The 25,218-nt window shown below is 45.2% G+C and overlaps 2 protein-coding genes across 4 annotated transcripts; one reads left to right on the top strand and one right to left on the bottom strand.

Moving 5' to 3' along the window:
• Positions 1-96: 96 nt before the first annotated feature.
• Positions 97-21,497, bottom strand: LOC105183767 (serine/threonine-protein phosphatase 2A 56 kDa regulatory subunit gamma isoform). 3 transcript variants are annotated; one of them, XM_011142111.3, is made up of 9 exons: positions 21,085-21,497; positions 20,612-20,677; positions 10,489-10,663; positions 5,983-6,185; positions 5,225-5,619; positions 4,790-5,123; positions 4,472-4,690; positions 4,136-4,357; positions 97-4,011 (listed from the first exon to the last, which is right to left on the bottom strand). In XM_011142111.3, exons 1-9 carry the CDS (start codon positions 21,085-21,087, stop codon positions 3,862-3,864), a joined length of 1,767 nt encoding a protein of 588 aa, XP_011140413.1. In that variant the 5' UTR covers positions 21,088-21,497; the 3' UTR covers positions 97-3,861. The 3 variants fall into 3 exon arrangements, with proteins under 3 accessions (XP_011140413.1, XP_011140414.1, XP_025163640.1); XM_011142112.3 differs by lacking the exons at positions 20,612-20,677; positions 21,085-21,497 and adding an exon at positions 12,449-12,900; XM_025307855.1 differs by lacking the exons at positions 10,489-10,663; positions 20,612-20,677; positions 21,085-21,497 and adding an exon at positions 7,550-7,750.
• Positions 21,498-24,397: 2,900 nt separating this feature from the next.
• LOC109503924 (dynein light chain 1, axonemal) lies at positions 24,398-25,215 on the top strand. Its single transcript, XM_019841728.2, has 2 exons — positions 24,398-25,098; positions 25,183-25,215. The coding sequence occupies exons 1-2, from the start codon at positions 24,722-24,724 to the stop codon at positions 25,196-25,198; spliced, it is 393 nt and encodes a 130-aa protein (XP_019697287.1). The 5' UTR covers positions 24,398-24,721; the 3' UTR covers positions 25,199-25,215.
• Positions 25,216-25,218: the final 3 nt, after the last annotated feature.

Here is a 25,218-nt window from a genome sequence, read left to right as displayed (position 1 = left end):
CTTTCATTGTTAGGCCGAGAACTTTTCAGACTGCCTGCGTACAAGGTGAGGAGCAAAAATCTAAACGAGGAGAAACACATGTTCACACTCTCTTCATAGTCTTCTAATAGTTCTTTATTTGCTGTAAAACTATGTCTTTAACAAATTGCAGAATATACGTGTACGTATGAAATATCGTCAGTCGTTTGAATGGCTTTCAACACGACCGAATATTGAATAATAACGAAATTACTCGGAAAACGATCCATGGAATTCCGTGTTTGGACATAGCGGATCATCCACCATCTTCTCCTCGCGGATTCGATGCGCTTCATAATAACGATGAATAATACGCGATAATTTAAACCGACATAAATTAAATATCACACACATAGGGGGTTTTGTGTTATAACTGAGATGCCCTTATAAGCAAAATTATCCGTAGAAATTTTACATCTATGCGATACTCTGGATACTTCACACTGTTACTCTGTTACTCTTCTTTTCTCAACCGTCTGTCTTTTATGTAATAATCGCGACACAGACTTTGTGACATGCTTTACAAAATGCGGCGGATCTTTTGACAATTCTACATGTATACACGCGCGCGCGCACATGCCGCAAGAGTGATTACACACGTACGGTATACTGCAAACTCGCCAAGTGTGTGTGACTCGAGTAAACATTGCCTACATATACAGATACAGACGATACAGATAATGTTACGAAATCCTCGCTCGATCTTGACGAACTGTGTAATTAGTAGAAGATAAGTTGAAAGAAAAAGAATCGAATTGTACGAAATAAAATCGAGATGTGTTCCCACACAGAAAAAAAGATGCATCTCTGAATAGTCGAACATAGTACTTTTCTGTAATTCTCGATTATTTTGTATGTCGATGAGAAAAGATTTACACGAGCACACCTCTGGAACTCAAGCAAAGAGGAATACATGGAAAAATTAATTGTATTATTTACATGGTATGTACAGGTACATGAAATTACAAGCTCTGCTCGACGAGGTCTCCCCTTGCCGGACACTCGTGGATTGAAAAAAGCGTAGAGTTCTATCTGGTCGAGGATTCTCAAATAACTCCCCCCCCCTCTTCCTCCTGCAGAATTTTACAATTTCGCGTACGACGATGGGCGAGATATTCTCTCGACTCTGATTCCCGGCGATGTAGATTCGAGAATTGAAACCGATGTCAGTTTTCCGCTCGCTCTCTTTTTCCCTTTTCACTTCTGTGTTCATCCTTGCGGCATCTCCACTGGGAATAATCCGAACTGATCTCGGGATATCGCGCGTAACACACAGCGATTTCCATTCTCGTTAAGATTTTCCTCTTAAAAAAATACACGAATAAGACAGCTTTGCTATGCTTTACACGCAGTATATTACGTATTACGAAAAAACTCCCACGATACATGCAAGATTTAACGTGTCTTTATTACATATGAAATGACCGGCATATCTTCTTTACTGCGTTATATTATTATTATTATTATTATTATTATTATTATTACTGTTATTATCGTTACCATTATCGTTAATGTTATTATTACTATTATTATGTTTAATCAAACTTGTTCTCGATTCTCTACGGCTTGACTTAAGCTTCTGCAGACGCACACATTCACATTCGCGGTGACTATCTGATTCGATGTCTTCTTTTATTTTTATATTTTTATGTTTGGAGTTGCTGCATGCGGCGTACAATAGTAAGAAAACTTTCTCATATACACGAAGATCAGCATAACAGCCGATTAACATTATGAAGTTATATCGTTTTAGAGTTGCCCATATGAGATGTGTTTGCCCTCTAGAAGGATATAACTTTATATGTTAAGATCATTATGCTGGTCTGTGCATCCCGCATCATTCCTTCCCGCATCCTCCGACGTACGAACGTTTATCTCAAGGAAACACGCGATTTTATTATTATTATTATTATTATTATCATTATTATCGATCTAATTTGGAGAAAACGCAGGCATTTTTTCGGATTAAACTATTCAAGGCATGCCGCATGTACAACTAGCTAACTACAGAATCACTATTATTTTCTATGGTTTTTCTTTGTCACATTATACTCGTCTGGTTACTATAATGAAAATGATACAATAACTAATAAATCGTAATATTTATACCACTAATCAATGATCAATTAATTGAGATGGCCATTCCTCATTCATGAAGGAATAATTAATAAGTAAATAATCTTTATATCTATCTTCGTAGCTTTAATTTCTAATCTTTTTTTCTTTAATATAAGTGCTTATCATATGTATTTTCAACAAGGTATCCTCGACAGTATTTAACGTAACAGTCTGCCAACAGCGCAAGGATCTAAAGTGCATCTCAATCTTAATTTTCGCTCTCATCTCTCTCTCTCTCTCTCTCTCTCTCTCTCTCTCTCTCTCTCTCTCTCTCTCTCTCTCTCTCTCACCCATTCTCTCTCTCTCTCTCTCTCTCTCTCTCTCCCCCTCTCCCTTTCTTTCAGTCACTGTTTGAAAGTTCCGTTTCTCACTCGATAAACTCTTGGCCGCAACAGTATAATCTTTCAATTCAACCTCAAGATCAATGAGTTAACAACGCAACGTGTCATGCAAGCATTACTGAAATTCTGTAATATTGATTACATTTGGCAAAGCGACATGTAAACTCGCTGTTTAATCTTTCCTATTCGTAATAGGCCCCGCGTGTGCGGAGACGTATATTCCTCTTTTTTTTTTTTTCTTTCAATTTATTATATCGTGAATGCATTCCACAGGCATCTAGGCACAACAGATATAAAAGTAATACACTCAGAAGTATCCAGATATTTTTTTTTTCATAGCAATCTATTATCTTTAAAATAGCACTATCATATACATCCTAAGATAACGCACATCGGCGTTTATTCTTTCTCTTTCTTTTTTTACTCCTCGCATCTCTGTCTCTTTCTCTCTCGTTATCTCGTTATTTGCTCTTTCTCTTTCTTTCTCCCCCTCCCTCTTACCCTCCTCTCCTTTCTTACTACAACGAGCCTGTAGTGTTAAAGCAAGTACGTATATTATTTATTATACATCATTTATTATATATCATTTTGCACATAAACGGGAACGTCATTCGCAGAGGTATTAACACGACAAGCTCGCATAGCACAATAGTGGGTTACAACATCGAGCATTTACAATACGGTCTTACAATTTCGATCACATTTCCCGCGCGATTAAACCTCCCCATGTATATATATATATATATTTCTTTTTTCTCTCTCTTGTAGAATTTTCCAAATCCGTTACAATCGCGATATCTGCAGTATTGTTTACGTACATTATTCATGTATTATCTTATATGAGAGATGTAGAGCAGAAAGATGTAACGCGCGCGCGCACCCCCGAGTGTCAACCAACGGTGGAGATTCTACGAGTGAAGTATTTAGGACCTTTTTCGCTTACTGTGTACGCGCCTCATCACGTTGTCTCACAGCGGGACGCGTGATTGCGATAATGTCTCCTGTCAGCTGTAATTTTCGTTCTCACAATGAATGAACAAATAAATACCAGACATCTATAACGAACGAGTAGCCATCACCGTTAGCTCCTACGATACCTATACACCGTTTCTTTAAATCGTATGTAAACACGACGAGAGAGAACGCACAGCATACACGGAGGTTTCCCTATTTCTCTCTTCCCCTCTCAATTAAAAGAAAATTACAATATGATGCATGTTGCGATAACAATAACGGTATTATTAATGTTGCACAATCGAGATGACAGCCGAATTATTCGTTTGTTCATTCGCGTTATCGCCGTTTCTCCCTCCCGAAAAGAAAGCTAACTCCCGATGTTGCTGCAGCAAAATAAAGGATACATGGGAAGGGGATGCGGTAGAGACTAGCAATTGTTAGGATCTGGCGGCGTGACAAGATATTCATCAGCGCGTTTGTGGTCGGACAACGCTCGCATCGTGTACGAGTCCTGCGGTAAATCACTCTTCCTTCGTAAAAGCGGTTTCACTTTGTTCACATTTGTCATTTTCTTCGCCTTGAAAAAGAAATATAATACGCAAAGCGTTACAAACGTTTATTCCTTCTCCCCCCGTGGTAGTACAATGTTACCTCGAGCAATTCTTTCTACACAACGACGTAATTGGATAACTAGATTGTACCTCGTTAGCCTTAGCTTCGATCTTCTCCAAAGTGAGCGGAGATTGATCCGTGTCGCCGTCCTCGTCAGGCGGCGAATTGTCTATGTGCTGTGGCGAAATGTACGAATTGTTCGTTGTGCCTTTATTAGACAAGTTATAATTCGGGTGTCTCATCGCAAGCGCCTCCACGCGCATCCATGCCTCGTCCCGATCTTTCATGAGCTTCCGCTCTCTCTGACGTTCCTGCAAAGAAAGCACAAGATCGAAATAGATAAGGATCTCACAGGCGCAAGATAGCGCACGGCTGTCGCCGTAGCGTGCCGAGAATAAACAAATGCCGGCGCTTACGAGACGTACGTGATAGTAATGCGTAGTACATTCGTCGAATACTTTTTGATTCATCTCCATGAATAGTTTCAGGGCGTTGTAGATCAGACCGTGTATCGTCTTGTTCCAGTGATTGCGGGAGTTTCTATAGAAAGCTGGATACATGATCGGTAAGATGACCGCGTAATTGTCCGATATCAGAGACATTATGTACTCGTTGTTCCAATAATAGAGAGCTCTTTCCGCCACCTGAAACAACGAGCGAACTGTAGAATGTCGTGCGAAATAAGTGCAAAGACGGACGGACGGACGGACGCACGCATGCACGCACGGGTGCGTAATACTTACTTGGAAATGCGGCGACGACACGCATTTGGCTAGCTGCCTGAACAACGGATCCATGACTTTTTGGAATTCGGCCGGCTCAATAACATCCAATATCTCCTCGAGCTCGTTCAAGAACATGACTTCCTTCGGGGAATGTGTTTTTGGCCAGAATTTCAATAGGTTCCTGATCACAGGCTCCGTCAACGACGGGTCCTTCTCCAGAAATTGGACGACACAGTACGCCAGTTGCGGATGGTATACGGACAATGACTTAGCTTTATGCAAGGGTAACAGAACTTTCAACAAGAATACCTTGTGCTCTTCCTTCAATGGCAGGGCGAAGCCGTTAATAATACTGCGCAGGAAATAACATACCGCGATAAATATACCTCGCCTCTTCCAACGAGTGAAGAAATCGAAGGAGATCGCAAAAGAGCCTCGACTGTACAGTCTTACCTTCCTAAAATCTCGAGTAACTCGGCAATACCGTTGTGATGTTCCGTTTCGTATATGAATCGATAAAAAACGTTGTTTATCTGTTTCCTAATGTACGCTCTAAGCCCCAGAAATTTTCCATAGATTCTATGCAGAGTCGTCTTGAGGAAGTCCCTCTCTCGCGGATCCTCCGAGTCGAACAGTTCCAACAGCTGCAGCACAAACTTTTGGTCTATGTAGCGCTTCGCTATGGACGGTTGAAAGTCCTGCGATTCCAGCAGTCGCAAGAAGAACTCGTAGACGAGCTGTAAATGAGGCCATGCTGCCTCTAACGTCGGCTCGTCCTCTTCGGGATCGAACTCGGCGCCATTGGGATTCGACGATGGCGGTAACGTTCGGAATAAATTTACGGCGAACTGCAAGTAGTAATTAACGTTTCATTCGTCATCGTGGAGTCTCTCGTCACTTTTGAATTCACAAGAGCAATAATTTCGTCTAATCATGCTCTTGCGCCTACACATAGACGGAGAGAGAAAAAGATAAATAGATAGATGGATAGATGGATAGGTAGCGAGAGAGAGAGAGCGAGAGAGAGAGAGAGAGAGAGAGAGAGAGAGAGAGAGAGAGAGAGAGAGAGAGAGAGAGAGAGAGAGAGAGAGAGAGCAAGAGAGAGAGAGAGAGAGAGAGAGAGAGAGAGAGAGAGAGAGAGCAAGAGAGAGAGAGAGAGAGAGAGAGAGAGAGAGAGAGAGAGAAAATTGGAAAGATGTAATGCCGCTTACCATATTCACTGCTTCAGGATAAATCGTTTCGGTAATAACGTTTTTATTTTTGGTTACATACTCGACCATCTCGTGGAGAGCGGTCCGTTTCACTTCCTTCCATTTCAAATCCGATAGGGGATCGGACTCGAAGTCAAAGAGCACACAGCATTGCCGCAGCTTCTGTATGAAAAGTTCCTCCCGCTCATTGCCCTGTTGTGTTTCTGAAATCAGATTGCCTGATGATTGATCGCACCGTACTCGGCAAGCTTTTACTTCGGTGAGGAAATGAGAACGATAACGGCAGGCGCGGCGAACGCGCGTCTGGTGTGCTCATCGTCGTGTCGCTATTAATCACGTCTGCATGAATATCGATATGTGTGCAATGCCGAATACGAGAGAGACAACGGGAATTCATTTTTCTTTTCTTTTTTTCTTTTCTCCCGGTCGTTCGCTCGCCTTCGTACGAATTACTTCGCCGACGTGACCAACAGCTTCTCTCAACCATCTTCGCACCTGCGCGAATCATGACCATCTTCTTCTTCTTCACACCATTGAGATACAATTTTTTCGATGATATTAAACCTGCAGAATTGTTTACACACATGCCATATTTCAGCGTCGTGACATCATCGATGCGCCAAGTTTCCATTCTACGGCGGAAACACGACGACGAGCTTACGACTATTATCGCGCAATTACCGCGTTGAAATACATTATGCAAACACCCGGTATATTAATATCCTCTGTTCCGAAACGGTCTTACGGTCTTGCGGTCTTTGACTAAACGAATGCGAACAAAGTCGCCTTTAATCGAGAATTCTTTCGATAACGAGGGGGGACGCGCTCGCGCTAGAGCGGTATAATTTTCTGCCCACAAAGACGAAGAACACGCGATCGTAATCGATATTTTATTTGCTTCTCCCCGTGTCTTTTGATCCAACGTAAAACCGGTCGTTCCAGATGTTAATGGAGCTCCGCCGCTTTCGGCCGGTTATTCCATCACGAAGGGCATGTGCCGTTACCGCGCGAGGCCGCTTTTGTTCAATATTTAATATATGCAATTCTTAACGGCGAACTTTCCGATTTGAAGTTTCAAAGAGAGAGAGAGAGAGAGAGAGAAAGAGAGAGAGAGAGAGAGAGAGAGAGAGAGAGAGAGAGAGAGAGAGAGAGAGAGAGAGGGCCAGAAGGACTGTCGTTTTTTTTCATTTAATCAATCCCCGGCTTCCGCGACCGAGGTCGATCACGACCTTCAAAACACGACCACGACACCGGGGAGGAGCATTATTTATCGCCTACTATTCCGGGCGATCTCTATGGCAGAAGTAATGAAATCGATTGTCGAAGTTACCGCGAGTGGCCATCACTCAACCATGTCAACGTGAACGTCAGGCCCCCGTCGAATGACCTCCGGAGACGAGCACGGAGAGTTGCTTCCGTTACATACATACAACAACGCCGGTTCTTGCGCAATGTAGTAAAATTTAATCGCTCAAACGACACGATTAAATCTTACTATGTCGTGCGCAAGAAGCAAAGTCAAGGACTGCAAGAGCAAGACTACGCGAACGATGGAGAGTAGCTTTACCGATCAGGAGAGGCTGCAGCGGCTGATGGTGCAACGCGAACGTCACCGGGTATGCTTTGTTTGAGTCCTGAGGCAACACCGTCGCCAAGGCGAGACCCTGGTGGAAACTGGGGCTCTTAGGCAGCCCACCGCCCAGAGACGGACTAATACCACCCACGTGAACCATCGCGCGATATCAATGTACACGCAGAGACAGAGAGAGAGAGAGAGAGAGAGAGAGAGAGAGAGAGAGAGAGAGAGAGAGAGAGAGAGAGAGAGAGAGAGAGAGAGACAGAGAGAGACAGAGAGAGAGAGAGAGAGAGAGACAGAGAGAGAGAGACAGAGACAGAGAGAGAGAGAGAGAGACAGAGAGAGAGAGAGAGAGACAGAGAGAGAGAGAGAGAGAGAGAGAGACAGAGACAGAGACAGACACACACACACACACACACACAGAGAGAGAGAGAGAGAGAGAAAGAGAGAGAGAGAGAGAGAGAGAGAGAGAATCAAGTCACGACTTTACACTCGCGCTCTTACTCCGACGATGCATCAGCGAGTCCTCTCTCCGATGCGCTCCACCTGGAAATCGAGCGATGTACGATCCGTTTCGATGACTTCTCGTTGTGCCGATCCGCGACTCGCGGGAACGTTCACACACACTCACCGGGATTTATTTATTTATTTACTTCACGGGAAAGATCCTCTTTATTTGACGAGAGATAGTCGTTGTTTCTCGATGACGTAATTGCGATCAATAAAATTGGCTGCTTCGTTTCGTGATTTCTTCGCTCTTGAATTTCTTTTCAGAACCACAGCGCGTCGTCGTTTGTTCGTCAGGACACAACAATTCGAATTTTGAACGGTAGAAAATCGAAGCATCCGCGTCAGCGCGGAATTACAATTTAGTATTTCGATCGCCAAAGTAATCTCACACGACGGACGACGGAATTGCGGCGGATCTCCCGGATTTGACGAATCCGAAGCTTTCTGGACGGCAATTTCCAAAGAGTGTTTTTATCGCACCCACCACGATCATCCGCCGATTTGTCCCGACGGGGATACGTAGAGTTTTATTAAACCGCGGCGATCGGTGTCGGCCTTCAGCAACAGATCCCGCGTCACTTTTACCAGCTCTTCCCACGTCGATCGCGCGCGAGCGAGGAAATATGTGCGTGCGATCTTATGCGTCTCGCCAAGCCATGTGGAAACATAACTGTACCACGACGTAAGTCAGACGCAAGTCTCGTCCACCCTCGAGCCACGAGACAGACGAGTCGTTTTTCTTCCCTTTTTATCGCCGAATCGCGAATTACACGGTCGCGTCAAACGGCAGCAGCAACAGCAGTTGCATCGTCGTTTCACTTCCAGCGGAGTCACTCGTCGAAACGCGCAATTTCTCTCGGCAAAGACTCGTCGATCCTGTTTCGCCGAAGCGATCAGCCTTTTCTCCCATGCGAGTCGACGTCTACCGAGTCTTCCGCGCGCTACGAGAGCCGATCCATGGAGGCGCGCCCACCCTTAACCGAAGAGATCTCGATGAGACAACGGCCGTGGATTCACCGGACAGCCGCTCCAACGACGCACCAGCACCGAGCAGCAGTAGCAGCACCTAGGTGTCTACCGCTGATTCTTCGACCGAAGTAGTTCGTTGTTTAACGCTCGCAACAATCTGTTGCTTCATCCGCGACGTACCGGCGATCGATCGGCCAGGAAGAAAGGCGACCACACACAAGCAGAGCTTTCTCTCTCTTTCCCTTTTTCTCTCTCTCCTCTTCCCGGCTTCCTCTCACTTCGGGGTTGCTCGGCGCGCTGCGATGCCACCCCCGTGACACGCCGGCGAACACTAGAACGCGCGTTCCTCCGGAACCCGGTGACCGCATTCGAGAGGGGGCGGCGGCCGCAGGAGGAGGGGTAGGCGAGATTCGCCTAAGTGGCATCACCGAGGTCGACGAACTCGCTGCCGGTCCTCGCCGGGACCTCTCTCTCTTTCTCTCTCTCTCTCTCTCTCCCTCCCTCTCTCTCTCTCTCTCTCCCCCTCTCTCTCTCTTTCTCGATCGGTCACGGGGTCAATACACCCTTCCGGATGCACTCGCTGCGCCCCAGGTGTTAACCAGGTGGAGCTCTCGCTAGGGTGCTGGACCCAGAGCGGCGGCGGCGGCGGCGGCGGCGGCGGCGGCGGCGGTGGCGGCGGCGGCGGTGGTGGTAGCTGGAGAAAGATCGGAAGGGGATGTCGCGAAACGGCGGCGACGCGACTGTTTACGTTGTTGGGAAAACGGGGAACCATGAATCCGGACGCAACCGAGCGCTTGCGCGAACCCCGCCGCACGCAATCGATAGACTCTGACGTAGGTAGAGAGGCACTCGCAACCCCGATTACCCGGCATCACGTTGGGAAAGGGCAGGAGAACCGATTTGTCGTCCTCCTTCTCACTCCCTGCTTCTCCCTACGTCTCCTCCTCCTCCATTACCCATTACTCTCCGCCTCTCATTTTCTCGCGTTTCATCCTCTCCGTTTCTTTCATATCATGCTCGTTTGCCTCTCGTGATCTTTAGCCTGATCTAATTGTTATAGCCACCTGTTACGTGATCGGTTTCTTCCCGCGGTTTCTTGCAACGCGTCACTCATGCTGATGTCAGTTGTCGCTAAAGGGATATATGTGCGTGCGGCCCTTGTCTTTTCACCCCTCCTCGCGCCACGATATGGATCACCGATGACGCGAGTGTAAAAGACAACGTGACGTGTTCTCTCTCTCTCTCTCTCTCTCTCTCTCTCTCTCTCTCTCTCTCTCTCTCTCTCTCTCTCTCTCTCTCAGTCCCTTCAATATCGCGCGCTTTCAACATTGGAATACAAGCACGCCACTCTTACGATACCTCGAAAGGGTTCTTTGGTTTCTCTATTCTACTCTATATTCTATTCTAGCGCCATGCGTTAAAAGAGTTCTACAACACGGGGGCTAACTCACCGGTCAACAGTGGCAGCTTCTGCAGCTCTCGATTCTTTGATATATTGAACCTCGAGCTGCTTTGCCGTTTGTCCTTCTTGATCACGGGCCCGCCTGGCTGATACTTGATTTTATTGATGAGCGTAGGTGGAGGCGGTGCATTGCCCACCGGCGGCCCCCCGGTCACCTTGTTCGCCTGTACAGGATACAAAGTAGAAACGTCAGCAGATGTGGAAATGTTCAATTAATTGCGACTTAGCGCTATGCGCATAAGTTATTTTTTTTTTTATATTTTTTTCTAAACGATCGCGCGAGTTCCGACATTCGGACGTAATCGTCCGGTTAAAGTGTGAAATCTGAACAGAAGCTGATGATTGGCGGCCACGCAGTGCAAGCGGTTACTCGTTCTCTTCTATTTAGTTTCGCGTCAACCGTTCAGGTGATCGATCGATCGCGAGCGATCGCTTACTGATCAGATCAACGTTACACAAATGGAACGCGAGGAAGCGACGCAACGCGATATGTGACGATGTGTGTAAAAAAAGAAATAGATTAGAGACACGCAATGCTTCAATAATATAACATTGTCGGAGCCGTAGTGATCGTCGATAGAGAGCGATTATTCATCATAATTATTGTTATTATCGAACAAACGGGAGAAAAAAATTTCCCTTTAAAAAATGCAGAAATGATTACGCTTATACTTGATTGTGATTAAGAGGGAAGTTTAAGAATTAAACAAACTAAAATATAAATCAGAAATATTGAATCAGAAGATAACTTAATTGTAAAAAAGCGTCATTGTATATATATATATATATAAATCTATTATAGAACAAGATGGCGTACGAAATTATTGTTCTACTATCTGATCCGACAGCAATATCGAGGACGAACTTTTAGAGAATTAAATCTCACGATGTGCCGCAAAATTGTCACTCCACCGCGAAATCGTATTATGATTAACCAATTTATCGACTTCATACGAACGAATAATGAATACTCTCGCAGATGGAGAGGTCGGCCGCCAAAGTTCACGGTCGAAGATTGCAGAGCCGTCAAGGCTCTATTATTTCAAGGAGAATTCCGCTGAGCAAGGAACCCTCCGACTGAGGGATGCGACACGCGCGGCGTCTCGCCTCTCCTTTTATCACTCAAAAGACATTCCTCGTTTTCATCGAGAGTCACTCGTTACTCGATGCGAATGCGGCAACGGTTGCAACGGCGGCGGTCGCGATCAAAATAGAGAAGTGAATATGCGCGGGGCAAGAGCCGTGGGTGGGGATAGCGCCGTTTGACACGGAGCCACCGACGTTACCACTTTTTTAACGGCTTTGTTCCAATTTACCGATCTCTATTTCTCTCGGCCGGTCAGAGTCGCCACCGCGGTCCTCGCTACGAAAGAACGACGTGCTGTACTCTGCCCACTAGTCGATGTGAAACGTGCAATCGAACGTGCACACAAATGACCTCTGAGACTTTACATTCTTTCGACGCGATTTACAAACGAAGGAAGGGTCGACATGCGCCAGTCGCGGGGTCGTCGACTTTCGCTCCTCCGACCGCTCATTCACTGCGACGCAATTAACCTTTGATACCTCGCGCTCGCAATCGAGCGAGTGAATGCTACGAGTACTACACTTCCTAGTCTTTTACGTTACTTTACGCAACAGACAGTCTTCGGCGACAATCTGCTGCATCGCGAAATAAATTAATGCGCACCCGATATATCGATATCGAGCGTGCACTCGTTGCGATCGTCATTTCACGTACATCATCGCAATACATTCCTCAGATACATTCCTCCAAAGAGCAGATTTGATCCGGAGGGACTTTGATGACTCGTTTGGCCGTTCGGAAAAAAGAGGAGGGAGGGGGGGGAGAGAGAGAGAGAGAGAGAGAGAGAGAAATTAAAATCCCAGGCGTTGATTTAAATCTCCGGCGGAGCCATCGCGCGGCTTCACTCGGAGGGGACACTTGCCTTCTTCTTGAACACGTTCCCGAAGGCGAGTCCGCTGAGCGTTTGCATTTTGCTCTGCATTCCAGTGCACGTGCCACGGTACGATCGGCCCAGGTAGGAGATTCACTATCGACACAGTCTGTCGGCAGGCCGCCCCAGGAAAAACAGTCTCGCGGCGACGTCGCGGAGCAACATGATTCTCGCATTCGCGATGACTCTTCGGCTGCCTCCTCACGGGACGAGAATCTCAATCACACACGCGGCCCGTGCGATGCGCAGCAACCGATCTCCACCCTGGCTCTCTCTTTCTCTCATGAGCTACCGAGAATATCCACTTTCCATCCTTCGTCTCGCGAAAATCCCAACGGTAAAACCCGAGGGTGCATCCCCCGAATGCACACCCGAGAATACCTCGGAGGAACACACGGCGATTTCTCTTCTTCTTTCTTTCTTTCTTTCTTTCCTTCCCAAGCCTAAAGCAGCGAATCGATTTTTCAGATACACTCTACGACCGTGTGCTGCAGTGTGTGTGTGTGTGTATGCGCGCGCGCGTGTGTGTGTGAGACCTTGCGAAACGCAAGGTTTTATCTGCCGATACGAGGAAAATGCGACTCGGTCGAGCGTAGTCCAGTGGCATGCGAAAAGTCGACTTTCAAGTTACGATTTCCACTCGGACATAGAAAGCTCACTGTGTTTCGACCGCTAATAAGGCGTTAGCGATCACATTTCGCGGGATATCCACCCGCGCTCGAAAACAAACGCGAGCCAACCGGCCTCTCTCGTGTTGCTCCTCTCGAACGTTACGAATGCATTTTACCGCGAAGTTCCGAGCTCGACCATTGAGCAGACAAAGTATGTCAACGATTAATGACGAGTCACACGATCTATTTGCAACGGCTATGCCGACTGGCGGACGTTTGCTCTTGCAACTAGGTTTGCGCGCGAAAACGCTTGCGGGCGTACGTACAAAAATAAGTCGGTGGAAGAGAAGTGTCTGGGCAAGAGCGTCGTAGACCGTTTCTCTTATCCAAGATTAGGAAAAGCGACACGGTGGCGACGTCTCCCTCTCCCTCTCCTTCTCCCTCTCTCTATCTATCTATCTATCCCCCTTTCCCACCCCCTCTTTCTATGCTGGATCCGACGTTCGCGCGGCGGCGCTTGCTGCTCGCCGCGAGTATTTTAGTCGCTTGACAATCGAAAGTGCGACGAGAGAGTAAATATTATCTTTATGTCGCTGGCCGTCACGCGATGTTCTGTAACTCAATATTTCCGAGTAGCGATATTCGGAAAAGGGGTCCTTACGTGACATAATTTACGAGCGATTTCTTCAGTATCCAAAAATTTGAATGTTTCCCCGAGATTGAACGTTTTCCGGCTGCGGTGATTATTGAAAATAAATCGGTAATCGCGATCCGTACCGACATTGTTACCGCCGCTCAATCCGCGACGTAACTCGGCTCTCAAAGTTTCACGCGGTGTTTCACCCTTGGTTCTTCCTCCTCCTCCTCCTCTTCCTCCTATTCCTCCATCTCTACCTACTCCGTGCTCAGCGACGCACGGGTCTATGATCTCGTGTGTGTGTGTATATATATATATATATATGTATATCCTCTCCGATGATAAACAAAAGCACCTATATATCGATAAACAAATAAACCGTTCAACTTTCGCAACGACCGTAAACCAGTCTCTCCTGCGCGTATCGAATTTTACGGTTCGACTCATACATAAAACATCGACCGACTTCGAAACTGGCTTTATTCAGCGACCGGAAAGCGATCGCGGTCCTCACGAACGATGACGACGAGGAGCAGCAAACCACGGAGCAGGCCTCGGTAGACGCGCGGCAGGGAATTCGCGGCATCCCCGCGCGAAAAGGGGGATATAAATATTTCCTCACGCAGCCTGCCCACACGACGATGCGCAGAGAGTATTCTCGTGGACTGATCTAGCCGCGCGCGTTCTTCACGACGCGGCGGACAAAGGCGCGCTCGGGACTGCCGCACTCGACGCGATGCGCCGCGATGGAAAGACGACGACGACGACGACGACAACGTCGTCGTCGTCGTCGTCGTCTGGTTCCCATTTGAGAGATCCTCTCGCGACACTGTTTTCTCTTGCTACGCACGGGAGAGAGTTTCTCCGAGCGAGAACTCGACCGTCGCGACGCGCGCGAACTAGTGAGCGACGAATAGAAGAGAGGAGAGAAGAGGGAGAAAAAGAGAGATGCGAGCGTGAGATACACACACACACACACACTCAGCACAGAGAGAGAGAGAGAGAGAGAGAGAGAGGAAGAGAAAAATACACGAAACGACAGCGTCGCCGACGTCGCGACGCCCGAGATCGCCAGACGAGACGCTTTACGGTGCGACGATGGCGACCGAGACGGATACGAAGACGAAGACTGAGACGGCGACGGCGACAGCGACAGCGACAGCGACGAGAGCATACTGCCAGAGGCGAGCGGCAGCGTGCACTCGTGACCGAGAATCGCAGCAGCCACTTGCGACACTCTCGTACGTACGTACATACGTACACACCGCAGCTTTTGGCGAGCGATCGGCTCTCGCGGCACGCTGCCGTCCGATCGACGCCGATCGTTCAAGGCCGCCACGTACGACCTTAACCCTCACGCCAATTACGAGGAATTACGTTTCATCTTGTGCACGAGAGAGAAAAAGAGAAAAAGAGAGGAGGGAAGTCAGTATATATACGCACACACAATATGTCTTTTCACGATACACACACACACACACACACACACACAAAACATTCATATACATTCCTACCGCATTTCTCCCTTTTTCTTTTTATGTTTTCGCACTATCTTCGTACGGAACGAGATATTGTCTGGAAAAATTTCGGCTCTCGTACCGGTCACGAGATGCGCTCTTCACGGCAAAAGGACGGTTCGAACAAGGTTTAGAGCTGAGACACGCGAAGAGAATGAAATGTAAAAGATAAGAAAATGAAAATGAAGGTCTATCCTCTTCTTTGGTTTTGCTTTGATGTGCTCGAGATGGAACGACGAGCACACGTCGTTTCAAAGACAGACGCTTGTTAAAGAGTGGTTGTTATCAACGTGGCATATAGATTACGCCGATACAACGCGAATCTGGATTATCAAAGCTAATACTCAGAAGTCACGGTATATCACAATATTTGCGCAAACTTGTAGAATATTTGAGAGTAAACGATAAACATGAAATACGGCAAAACATAATGTAGATCAGTTTGCAAGCGAAATATAAATCGCGAGTGCAACCTTATCGCAATGACGGTGTTGTGTAATGTATTTATATATCCATATATTACTTCGCGTTGCGCGACAGTGAAAAAATTTTTAGAATCAGTAAGCGATAATGACACAATAGTAGTAGTAGTAGTACAATAAGTTGACTTATCAAGAGACGCGTATACGTGCGGACGCATCATAATCTTTCAGAAGTTCATGTGCTCATTCTCGACGTGCGAAAACAGATTGTTGCTTTGCGGACGAGCGAATAGAAATCCTCGGAAATTCGAGTGGTACAGGATTATCTACCTATCTATCTATCTATCTCTCTCTATATATATATATATATATATATATATATAGAGAGAGAGAGAAAGAGAGCAATATTTTTGATAAACTCACATCAACACCTATCTCCCTTTGTCCATGCGACATGTTACATGGTGTTAACACAGAAATACGTATCGACAGAACAATTACGAACGCGGTGGCGGAGTCTTTTGTGTGCCGTGCGTTTGTCTTCCTGTCATTCGTTATTCCCTAACAATGATGATGAAGCGGGTTTAAGCGCCGCATGACGAAACGACAATGCCCGGTTACTATTTCTGAATATCTGTACAAATATGCGTCTCTCTCTCTCTCTCTCTCTCTCGTCATACGTGCACCGGGAACAGTGCGCGAGCGCGAGTTTGTTCATACACGGTTATTAGCAGGGTGACAAAAGCAACACGTGCCCGCCGCGCATTTTGTCAACGAGCCAGTCAATCGCGGTGTGGTTAAACCCGTTTTAGATGATCTATAATTCGCGATAGGATTCTACGCGCGATTTCATTGCGCGAGAGTACAAAAAGAATTTATTTGCGTTTCATTCGAAGTCGAGATTCCATCGCGATTGAGAATCGACATGCGTGCAATATTCACGCAGGGACTGTGCCGTTTCTACGATATTGCTGGTATTTGTAATTCTCGCCTGCTCCTCGCTAAAAAAGTTTTGCTATTTTCGAAAAGGGAGAGCTAACTTTGCTCGAGTCTCTCGGATAGTCGACGAAAAAGCGGCCGACGCGACACACAGCCTGGAATGCACCATCGGTATTGACTATTATTAGCGCGCTTTCTATTTCGCACGACGCTCGAAATAGAGTGCGAGTACGAGAGAGAGAGAGAGAGAGAGAGAGAGAGAGAGAGAGAGAGAGAGAGAGACGCCGTTTTCCACAGCATGCTTTCGGCGGGTGACGAGATTTTTGCGTGACAGACGACGAGATCGCTACGTGATCTCTCATTAAAGCCAGCGGCACACGGTGCTTGTTTTCGTGCTGGATTGCTTGCTGGATGAAAATATTGCATTCTGATTGGTGCACTTCCATCCGTCTTCGAAAATATACCAATCAGAACGCAGTATTTTCATCCAGCAAGCAATCCAGCACGAAAACAAGCACCGTGTGCCGCTGGCTTAACAAGCGTCACGGCGCGCCGCAACGCAGCCACGCGACGACGGGACAGTCTCGTGGTTTCTTAAAAATGAATCGCGATGCGACGAAAATGTAACGTTATTGGTGCGTGATCATCATCATCATCATCATCATCACAATTATTATTATTACCAACTTTAACCGATATCGTATCGTGCAGGCCAATAACTAAAGGCGTTGGCACGATCGTCCATGAAAACTACGCGGAGACATTATCATTGTGTCAAAGTGACAGTTTCACATATGCACACACAAACGCACTTGTTTCAGTACACGAAGCATTCATCACGTCAATAAACGTGCGTCGCAAATTGCATCACTTCGCAAGAAACGTGAAGATACGGAAGTGACTTCCACTTGGACGCATCGCCGTGACTACTATCCGCAGTCTACGTAGTCATAATTTGTGCGCGACACTTATTTTAGAAATATGCTCTCTCTCTCTCTCTCTCTCTCTCTCTCTCTCACACACACGCGCGCTGTCATGTGGCTCAGCTATCGTTAGATATACACCAACACTGCCAAATGCGATAGCTAATCGCGCAGCGATGAGCGGCCACGATTACGTCATCCTTTCACGTCGTCGTCGGTTAATAATTTATCTCATATCGACGCACGTAATGCAGGATCCCGTACACGGGCCTTAAAACATGCAGGCGTAATGCTTTTCCGTACATCACCTTGCACACCGACGAATTAAAGTTCAACACGCGGTTCGCGATCACGTGGCGGATACAGCGTCAAGTGGTAACACAAATATCTATAATGATCGCGCGAGCGAGTGAGCGAGCATACGCGTGTGCGTATGTATATATGCATAAGTGTAGCATGTTTGACATTGGATCAAGGCGCATTTAGCACCATTCATGTCTTTCTGAAACAATCAGTTGGAAAAAAATAGAGGAGCAGAGAAACTATCGTGGATTGTTAATTCCATCATTTTTCCAATATTATTTTTGCGTGTTGGGAAAAAGCCGATTTATTTAAAAATTTTCAAGGAACGTAGATTCATAAATCATGACTATAGTTCATAAATATATTATTATATTTGTAAATAAATTACGAGATGTCGATAAGTAACGAGATACAATGAAAGCAAACGAGAGTTCCTGACTTGCGCGTCTTGAATCCTCGAGACATTGCGAATCGCGATCCCACCTATGTTAATGAAGCGATGATAAACATTTACGTAATGTCACGTTACCGTTACGTGCAAAATTAATGCGACATAAATTTTGTATCGACGAGAGTAGTGCACGCAAAAGATGCGGAAAGATTGCGCGCACAATATACGACGGAATTTCACGCCAGAATGTTCGAAATGTCGAGCGCGCAGCCGGATTATGCAAAACGATTTCTTACATAATTCAATTTTCACAGGAAGGACGTCGCGAAAGTCCCGACGCGCCAATTTTTATCGTGGGTTTCCTTCGTGGGTGCGCGCGATACTTGGAGCACGTAATCGCATGGAGCGGTAATCAGGTATAATTTACGAGGAGAGAAAAAATGAAATCGTTACTGCAGAGAAAAAAGAAGGAAAGAAAGAAAGAAAAAGGACACGAAGTATTAAGTTCAAGAACGTAATCTCACGACGTCGGGGAGTGTACTTAACGTCTCGCTTCTTTGCTCGCGAGACTCGTTCCACCGCAAAACGGACCTGACACACGTGAAAGTTTTATTCGCGAAAGTATTCGCGTAACCGATAAGGCTCAGGCGAGTTTCCCTTTCCATTCGTGTAGATAACGCGCGAATTCTCCGCGGAGCAGATGTTTCCAAAACTTGCGTTCCGACCGAGTCGAGAGAGACTCTTTTATGTCTCTCGAGTGTCGTCATTCTAATTGTGAGATACATAATAAATTAATAGAAGTGATCAGGTGTCAACGAACGTTAGTGTAGACGCCACGGGACGTGTCGCCGTGAGAAGATTGCCGAATAGTTTCGGTTATTCGACGTCTCGCCACCATGAAGTTTATTTTTGCACACGCACGGTAATACGCATGGCTAGCCGTGCTTCTTGCAACATTGTACGGCGTTCGCGCGCGTTACGAGCCCTTGATGTCACAGGTGCGCCATCTAGCCCGGGACAGTTTCAACCATGCGATAACTATCGTTATCTGATTGCTCAGCGAATAACGAGCCTCTATTCTACGATTGTTACATAGCTTATCGACCGATATTACTTGCGTAAACTAATCGTGTCGCGTGTAATTATCGGCAATATAATTGCAGTCATAGAGAAAATATTTATCGCCAGATAATATACGGAATTGTCCAAAAATGCGCAATAAAGACTCTCTCATAATGACTGATATCACCGCTCAAATATAAATAAATGAATAACAGACCGCTGAGAAAAGACTGTTTCTGAAGTAATATTAAGTATTATTTAATACTTTCGTAACTTAACTTTTATACAATCACTTTTTTTGTACAATATTTATAGAAAGGAGAACTTGAATATATCTATCTCCGAAGAGAAACCTACTACAACACCATCCTTTTCTTTTCAAAATATAAATGCGTAAATTGTTGAAAAGAAGCTAATGGAGATTCTTCTCACGTCAATCAAACAAATATCAATGTCATTTATAGGAATTCAATCTTTTTAATTGTATGCTGTTTGATAAGTGAACATAGAAAGAGACATCTGTTACAATTCATTAAATCATTAAATGCTGATAACACAACAAACGGTTTTCTCAATTTGACAATTGAAGCTTAATAAGACATAACGTATAAATGTAAAACATACCGTTGTAGCTATGCTAACTAGCATATAAGCAAATTATGCTTTTTTAAAGAACGCTATTTAACACACAGCTCTGTGCTATTAATGTTGGTTATATAAATATTTCCTTAATCAATAATGCAGTCATAGAAAACTAACTGCTTCAACGCTAATTGCATAAACAGTACAATGCGCAGTTATAGCACAGAGGCCAATGAATATTGTACAAAGAATATTGTATAAAATATGATGTTATCTGCTCCAGCAAACAAAATACATGGTGGCACGTACACCATAGCATCTGGTGATAGAAATTACACAGACTTTTAGTCAATACGAGTATACTTGAAAAACCTTCAAAGCTCTTGGATAAATTCAACGAGGAATTGTTACAAGATATATTATACGCACGTACGGATAAACATATCCATAGGTGCGCATACCAGACAAGGTGGACGTGTCAAGGTCTCGCAGAAAACCGACCAAAAAGTCAGTAAGACACACAAGATGTCGGGACGTCGGCCATGCGGCCGATCTGTCATCGAGAAACTCCTCTTCGATTGCATTCAAGTAGGACACAAAGGGCAACGACGTATACTGTGACGACACGATGAAAACGTAAACGTCACGCGCATCTGCACTCGACAATTTGCGATCACAGAAATTACGATGTATACGGTAATAGAAAGAGGAACAACAAGGGATACAGTGTCAGGCGGGACAGAGAGAGAGGGTGAATATAACCTTACCTCATCACCGGTCTCGGTGTCTTTACTGCCGTTCTTCGTCTTGTCCTTGCTGCCCTTCGTCGTCTCCTGGAACATAGTGAGCACGGTGAATAGCGAAGGACGGGCTGCAGTGATGACGAGGGAGGATGACCCGTTGCAACGAATAGCGTTTGCCAACTCGCACTCTCAATCTCTCGCACACTCGCGACATGAAAAACGGACGGAGACGAGAACAGCATGAGAGAAACGCAGCAGTGTTGTCATTGTCGTCGTCGTCGTCGTAGTTATCATTGGGAATGGAAAACGCGAGCAAGTGAACGAAAGACAGAGAAAAAAGAAAGGTAGAAAGAAAAAGATAGATAGATAGATAGATAGGTAGATAGAAAGAGAGAGAAAGGGAGGGGGGAGAGAGAGAGAGAAAGAGAGAGAGAGAGAGAGACAGAGAGAGATAGAGACGCGAAAGAAATGCACGAAGGAAAAAAAGTATCTTATACCATTGCACTTGTTCCGGGCGCGCGGCCGAGTGAGCAGCGGCGCGCGTCGTCGTCGTAGTCGTCGTCGCCGCGTCGCGTCGACGATGTGCGCGTCCGCAATGAGAGCGACGAGAACGGGGCAGAACACGGAGGCGGTCACCGCACGCGCGATTAATTCCGCTTGGGTGCGACGAACAGGGCCGAAGTGTAGAATGATGAACGCGATGGCGATAGTCTCTTTCGCGCGCGTGGAATCGAGATCGGGTCAAGAAACCGACAGCTCACGCTCTACACCCTCGGGTGATTCACGAGAAGATCCGCCTGCCGGGGTTGTTCCCCCGATTTCTCTCAGTAGAGCGCGAGTGCGACGCTCCTCTCATACTCTCCCTTTCTCAATCTTTCTTTCTTTCTCTCTTTCTTTCTCCCCCTCTCTCTCTCACTCTCTCTCTCTCTCTCTCTTTCTTTCGCACTCTCTTTCGCACTCGCTCGCTCGCTCGCTCGCTCGCTCGCTCTTTCTCGCGTTTTCACTCCCTCCCCGAGTTAGCCGTCTCGGTCTTCTTCGCGCACGCAGCAGAGACACCGCTATTTCTTTCCCTCTTGCTCATAGTCTTTCTCTCTGTCTCGCGCATACAACCACCACCATCACCACCACCTCCACCTCCTCCACCTCCACCTCCACCACCACCTCCACCTCCACCACCGGGGGAGGACGCGGAGCGAGAGTTCCGCGCGCGCAGGTAAATCGTCGACGGTGACGAGGAGCGACGACGACGGCGGCGACCGCTGCGATGAACTACCGTGACGCACGTACCTTGTCTTTCTTCGACCGGTTCGGCATTTTATCGGCGGTATCGGGAACACACGGGTCGCGAACCGGATGACACACGTTTCACGAGCGACACAACTGATCTCGGTCCTGGGGTGCATGTATCAGCGCATCTGACGGCCGATGGGCTAACGAACCGCGCGTTCACGATGGCCATTGGCCAGTTCGGATTCAATCACAAGTGTGATTGAATCCGACTATTCGCGATCGCTGACCGCGTCGTCGCCGGCCGCGCGATTTCGTTCTCTAGCCTTTGTAAGTTTGTAATTAAGACCAATTTGGCGGATGATAACAGTAAACATTCAAGAGTTTCTTTGTAATCTTACATTGCATCATGCGGTACTACATACGTTCATGTCCGAGAGGTTAACAACGGATCCACCTTACTAGAAGTTGACGTCCAATTGGACAATTTCTTTACCACGATAAAAATCGCTATTTCATTAGGAGAAAGAACTTTTTTCATAGGTCTCTAGAGATACTGAAAGACCTAGCAACATCTCTAATCGGTTCTTGGTTCGAATCAGCTGGCTATATATTTATGGAACTTTTTAATGGCTATAAATTTGAAGATGTACAGATTAGAGATAGGTGATACCATGTTATTACTTTGATATCGATTATTATTATCTTACAAAATACATAATCGCATGATGCTTTTTCACCTTAACTATTTCCCTAAACAATAGTTTACTGTTTGATGTTGACGTATGCTCATCGTATGCTTTTCTGAATATGCGTTTGTTGGCCTCCGAGGCTGTTGGATTTGGTTTTCGTCGCTGCGAAGCTACGCTTAATTTTTACCTATTGGGACTGCGTACGCGTAGTCCCTGTTTTTCTTACCGCACTTCATTCTCACTTTTTTTATCTTTTATCTTAATTTATCGTGAAACGGCGTTTGGAAATTCGCCTTAATAGGCGCCGGTAGCCAATATATGGTCTGTTCTTTTTAGCTGTACTGCGGAACTAGTGCAATAAGTTAGAATGAGATAACTATATTTTTCCTCACTTCAATTTATTGCACCAGTTCAGTAGTGCAGCTAAAAAGAACAGACTAATAGGCTGCGTTCCGATAGTCACTGGCTGCATTCAGCAGACTCAACAGTTGGACAACATTATTAGATTTTCCACTGAATCTCGCTCCTGATTGGTAAATACTTCTGGGTCTATGAAAAATCTAAAAGAATGCTCCAATCACAGACAATAATCACTAAGCGCTCTCTGATGACTTTGTTCTACTGAATGCGGCCACTGTCAGTACTGAAACTCTATAATATACGTGACACGAGCTATAGATTTTTAGTACTAGCAGTGAATATCGGGACGCAGCTATAGGCTACGTTCAGTAGAACAAAATGATCAGTGAGCGCTTAGTGATTCTCGCTCCTGATTGGTAAATACTTCTGGGTCTATGAAGAATCTAAAAGAATGCTCCAATCACAGACAATAATCACTAAGCGCTCACTGATCATTTTGTTCTACTGAACGCAGCCATAGAAGGAAGGAAGGAAGGAAGGAAGGGTGAATGTGCGTTTAAAGGTCCATCTACAATGGCTGCAAGAATTAAGGTTCTAAGCGTAAGCAGTAAGAAACAGACCAACTACAATCGATTATTATAAAAGTAATCGATTATGGTTGGTCCATTTCTTACTGCTTAGAGCAAGAGCACAGGTTTCTGCATAACGCATAATACACAACGCATAAGAGAATCAACCAATCAGAGTTCTTCATTTCTATCCTGAGGAGGGAAATGAAGAAAACTAATTGGTTTATTTTCTTATGTGTTATGTATTATGCGTTATGCAGAAGTCTGTGCTCTGGCTCTAAAGCCCCTTACACAATGCCAGGCAACAGGCAATAAGAATAAAAATAGACCAATCACAATAGATTATTCTTGTAATAGTTACGCTTACAACCTTATTCTTGCAGTCATTGGAGATGGGCCTTTAGGGTCTACGGCCGGAATTAAGTCTGTCTTAAGTTTATCTTTCGATACTTTGTAGCCAATGAAACGATTTGTACAGTATCTGAAGATAAACATAAGATTCGACTATCAATTCCGGCACAGACGAGGTAATATCAAGACTGCGTTCCGTTTCACGCAATATGCGCGCATTTTCTACAATATACGTGACATGAACTATATATAAATGCGCGCATATGCGTGAAACAGAACACGGCCAAAGACTGACAGCCCTAGATAAATTTTCATATCAACTGAAGGGGCCCGGAGGTATATAGTATCTCGTCGGTGATTCCGGCCTATAGCAGAATCGATCTAATTGAGCTTTTATTCGCATGCGCAGCCAATTTCAAAAACATCAAACTTCATACGTGATTGTATTGAATATTAAGTCTTACATCTTGTCGTTTAGTTGATTAATCTTCAAATATTATATTTATCGAGATATTATCTACAACAACTTGTTAATGCAACATTAATTTAAAGAAATAACTTATGTAATCGTCTAGTAAAACTTAGAATTATTCATTAGTTATGGTAACTCTTGTAAATCTTGGATATATTCATAATTTTTGCTATAATTTAAATATAATTAAAGAAACATTTAGGCTAAAGCGACAACATGTAAAGAAGCTATTCAAAGGTGGGAGGAAAGAACAGGACTCGTGGCGAGCGAACAAAAAGAGATAATTTTATCTTTTCAATGGCCTCCAATCGAAAAGTTGGACAACAGTCTAGCGGCATTGACCAATGTCGAGTTTGTTATCCTTTCCTGAAATTACAAAGGATCTTTATATGGATCTTTTTTTTGAAAATTAATGAATTAATTTTCTGAAAATATTTTTAGAAAATTGTCCTTATCGACGAATATGATTGAGAAAATAAGCGGTATTAGTACATTGAAGTATTTGAAGATCTTGTCGCTAAGCAGAAATAACATTAAAACGTTCTCGGGACTAGAAGCAATTGGAGATCACTTGGAAGAATTATGGATATCTTACAACTTAATCGAGAAGATAAAGGGCGTTAGTGCACTCAAAGCGCTCAAGGTTCTGTACATGGGTAACAATTTAGTGAAAGATTGGGCGGAATTTAATCGTTTGCAGGAGATACCCAATCTCCAAGAGCTGTTGTTCATCAACAATCCTATATGCGAGAATATGGAGACGGAATCATGGCGTATGCAAGTTATAAGACGATTACCTGACTTGAAGAAACTCGACGCGATACCGATCGTGCACACAATGTACGTTACATCATTCATAAATATAATTCTACCATGAAAAGTTATCGCGTACGAGAAAGCATAAAACTTTTCCATCTATTTTAGAGATACAGGCGAATGAAAGGCAGAACATTTGGCACA

This window comes from Harpegnathos saltator, unplaced genomic scaffold, assembly GCF_003227715.2.
Source record: "Harpegnathos saltator strain DR-91 unplaced genomic scaffold, Hsal_v8.6 scaffold13, whole genome shotgun sequence".
Classification (NCBI taxonomy): Eukaryota; Metazoa; Arthropoda; class Insecta; order Hymenoptera; family Formicidae; genus Harpegnathos; species Harpegnathos saltator.
This window is presented reverse-complemented; position numbering and strand designations above follow the sequence as displayed.